Source organism: Notothenia coriiceps, unplaced genomic scaffold (assembly GCF_000735185.1).
Source record: "Notothenia coriiceps isolate Sejong01 unplaced genomic scaffold, NC01 NC01_scaffold00024250, whole genome shotgun sequence".
NCBI classification, from domain to species: domain Eukaryota; kingdom Metazoa; phylum Chordata; class Actinopteri; order Perciformes; family Nototheniidae; genus Notothenia; species Notothenia coriiceps.
Genome location: NW_011356951.1, coordinates 1 through 3,696, shown reverse-complemented (window position 1 = coordinate 3,696; position 3,696 = coordinate 1). Strand labels below are relative to the sequence as shown.

Here is a 3,696-nt window from a genome sequence, read left to right as displayed (position 1 = left end):
CCCCCTTCCAACAGACTTTTTGTGGATGTGCTTTGAAACTGCACTCTGTGAACAGCTTGCTCTTTGAGAAATTTCTTTTTGTGTCTTACCCTCCTGATGGAGGGTGTCAATGACGGTCCTCTGGACAGCAGTCAGATCAGCAGTCTTCCCCATACTTGTGATTTAGTTTACTGAACCAAGCTGAGTGTTTTTCAAGGCTCAGGAAACCCTTGCAGGTGTTTCGAGTTAATTAGACGATTCAAGTGATTCGTTGAACACCCTACTAGTATACTTTTTCATGATATTCTAATATTTAGAGATAGGATATTTGAGTTTTCTTAAGCTGTATGCCATAATCAGCAATATTAAAATAATAAAAGGCTTGCAATATTTCAGTTGATTTGTAATGAATCCAGAATGTATGAAATTTTTGTTTTTTTAAATTGCATTACAGAAAATAAAGAACTTTATCACAATATTCTAATTTTCTGAGACAGTCCTGTATGCAAGTTAGCATCCAGCTGTGTCTTTGTGTTGGGGACCCGTACTTTACATTTCCAACATAAACCTTTGGGGTACTCAACTTTTCTGGGTTCACAATGCTGGCAACTAGACGATGAGTATTCTTGCACTGAGTGAAAATAATGTAGTTTGCCAGCACTGACTCGCTCCCTTGACATCCTTGTGTGTGTGTGTGTGTGTGTGTGTGTGTGTGTGTGTGTGTGTGTGTGTGTGTGTGTGTGTGTGTGTGTGTGTGTGTGTGTGTGTGTGTGTGTTACCTGGGTGATCTTGAAGGTGAACCCTCTGTCTTGTTGGGGTCCATCAGTCCCTGCAGTTGTTTCTGTAGAGTGATCCTGTCTGTTGCCTGTCTACATGACAAACACATACACACAACAGGGTTAACGCTGAATTCATCTCTTAAAAAACTACCTTTACTTGAAGAATCTGTGGGCAACAGACTGCAGTACTTGGTTGAATGCATGTAAGCAGTATGTTTGGAGAGCAAAAGAGGTAAAACGCATTGGCTGAAATGCAAATCACGGAATCCATCTGGGTCCATATGACAAAGATTTAGCTTTCGGAAGGTTTAAAAACTGCAGTTTACAGAAAGCTGGCTCTAAAAGGGAGTCAATGATATGACTACCATACCATATACTCCCACTTAAAATATCCAACTTTACAGCAGATATAAACATGTTTACATCCATTTTTACTATGTCCAGGTTTAAAGACAGGTAGGTGCTCCTGTTGAACCACCCAGGCCCGCGCCAACTCCCGCCCATTTGTGGATTTGGAGGTAAACCGTGTTGTCACTCCCAAGATGGCAACAGCCGAATTCCCCACTTTGAGCTTCGCTGTTCAGAAACGTATTGTTGATGTCACAGAGGTTTCATTTATGGATTTTTTTTTGTCTCTGTTCGAAATTAGCTTGTAATCAGTCGACTTATCATCTTGCAAATGCCTGTTCAGCAAGTTTTCATGAAATCAAACCAGTTTACATTTTTACAGCAAACCAGAGCGGCAAACAGCCTATCTGCCTAACTTTCTTTGTGGAGGAAATGGGGCTTTCTTGAATGTGCTGAGAATACACACACAGCAGTAGGCCATGTTGTTTGAAGAAGTTAATCTTCTTGGTGAGTCTGCCAATATTCTGCAAACTAAATTCCTGCAGGAAATTCTAAAACACAAGTTCAATGAGTCATCTCGTTGGTTAAAATGACTGCATTCATGATTATCCAAACCTGCTGAATAAAGTACAAAAACCTACTCCTTTAGGTAAATACATTCAAAGCATTTGAAGGCAGATATGAAGACAATGTTTAAACAACTATAGTGTTGAAGATTATTAGTGTAAGAATAACAAAAACTGAGAAACAATCTCTTACTCATTGAGCTGTTTGGTGAGCTTAACAACCTGCGATGCCAACGACATGCATGTTTCCACGACGACCAGGTAGCGAGCGCAGGTGGTGTGTCCCTGCCGCTCGGCACTCTGGGAGGCCCGCTCCCCCTGCTGGTTCTGGAACGTCACGTTGGAGCCGTACTCCACCAGGGTCTAAACACACACACACACATTTACTTGGCAATACTACAGAAATGCTGTCAGGATTTTAAATTAGAAACATTAATTACATGTTGAGTTCTTTTATCAGCACTGTTGCCTATGCATAGTATAACACTCACACAGGAATGATCTACTTGCTTCTGCTGAGAAAAAGCAGCTATTGTATCAAACAGATCATTAACTATCAGTGTTTTGATTGTCGGTCCAGCTAGCCAACAGGAAGCAGACAAGACTGATAACATCCGCCTACAGCAGGGAGTAAAAACACAGAGGAACATGAGCTGTGTTTTGTAAGACACATTAAATAATACAAGTGTTAGGTCATTAGTCGGAGCAGAGCCAGGACAAATAAAGATTGAGAACATATGCTGAAATCTTCATTTTTTAAATACTGAACAAATAACAACTGGTGTGTTAAACCATGTTCTCTATTATTGAGTTGCAGGTTACACACTCTTTAGCTCAGCTGTATTAGTGCTTCACCAGAAAACGTCATTGAATGATTACTTTAGTACATATTGTATCTTGTTTCGCATCACACCTTATGTGCAGTTTGATGTTTGCTTTAATCTAAATGTCAGTAAAAGTACCTCGGGGACAAGAGGAAACATTATGTTGTTCCTCTATGTACTATACACAAAGGTGGAAGAAGTACTCGGATATTTTGCTTGAGTAAAACTATAAATACTACAGTAAAAGTACACATTTTTCAGTATGGCCCATATCAGATTCAGAGGTGAACTGTGTTCTTTTGCTTCACTACATGTATTTAATAGCTTTAGTTACTTTACAGATGTGGATGAATGATGTGAAATGAAAGCTTTAGCGCAAGTTCAATAAGGAAGACCTAACAATGAGTCACTTACACGTCACTCTATCGCTCTCTCCCCCCTCATTAAATGCGTGGGCGTCCCCCCTCAGCAACCAATTGCTGCACACGTTAAATTCCTTAAATGCCTGCTCTTCCTTCCTGTCAGCTGTCATTTCAGGTGACCAAGCGCAAGCAGCAGCAGGGCTTCGTCCCAGCTTCAGGTATATATTCATCAGCTCCGCAGTCTTGCGGTTTAAGCTACAGGCGGCGTTCCCCAGTCGGCTAGCGGTTCCAGCCGGCCACCCCGCAAACCCGGACGCGGGAGGAAAAGACAAGGAGACTGGGCTCCACGGAAGTTCCTCCGGCTTAATGGGAAGGGCTACTTCAGGCAAACAATTGACGCACGCCTTCAGTCTCTCGAGAGGGCATCACTGGCATCAGGGCCGCTCTAATGCGGCGCTTCCGGCCTTCACGCGGAACGGGCCCTCATCTCTTGCGAAGCTTCACCCATTTCTGGCTTCAACTACAACCCCTCTTGCAGGCAGGCAGGGCTTAAGCTTCATCCCATCGAAGCTACTTCTTAGACCCTCCAGAAAAACGCGATTCTGCGATCGCAGAATTTACCGCATAATCAGCAAAATGGCGCAGATTTTTAAAAGGCCGCATATTTATCAAAAGGCCGCATAATCCCCGCATTTTTCCACACAAAGTTGAGAAAAAAATAGTTAGACTCGTCTTGACGTGACGTCATCAGCTCGCGCATCACAGAATGTAAACAACACTGGATAGAGTGAACGTGTGGAGCTCACACGATAGAGAAAAACACCAAGATAGAAAAAAT

At 42.3% G+C, this 3,696-nt stretch overlaps 1 protein-coding gene across 1 annotated transcript; it reads right to left on the bottom strand.

Moving 5' to 3' along the window:
• Positions 1–758: 758 nt before the first annotated feature.
• On the bottom strand, positions 759–2,290 carry LOC104954940 (synphilin-1-like; the record flags this gene model as incomplete). Its single annotated transcript, XM_010782151.1, has 3 exons — positions 759–848; positions 1,866–2,035; positions 2,164–2,290. Coding segments are annotated over 3 exons (387 nt in total), but the record flags the coding sequence as incomplete, so codon positions are not given.
• Positions 2,291–3,696: the final 1,406 nt, after the last annotated feature.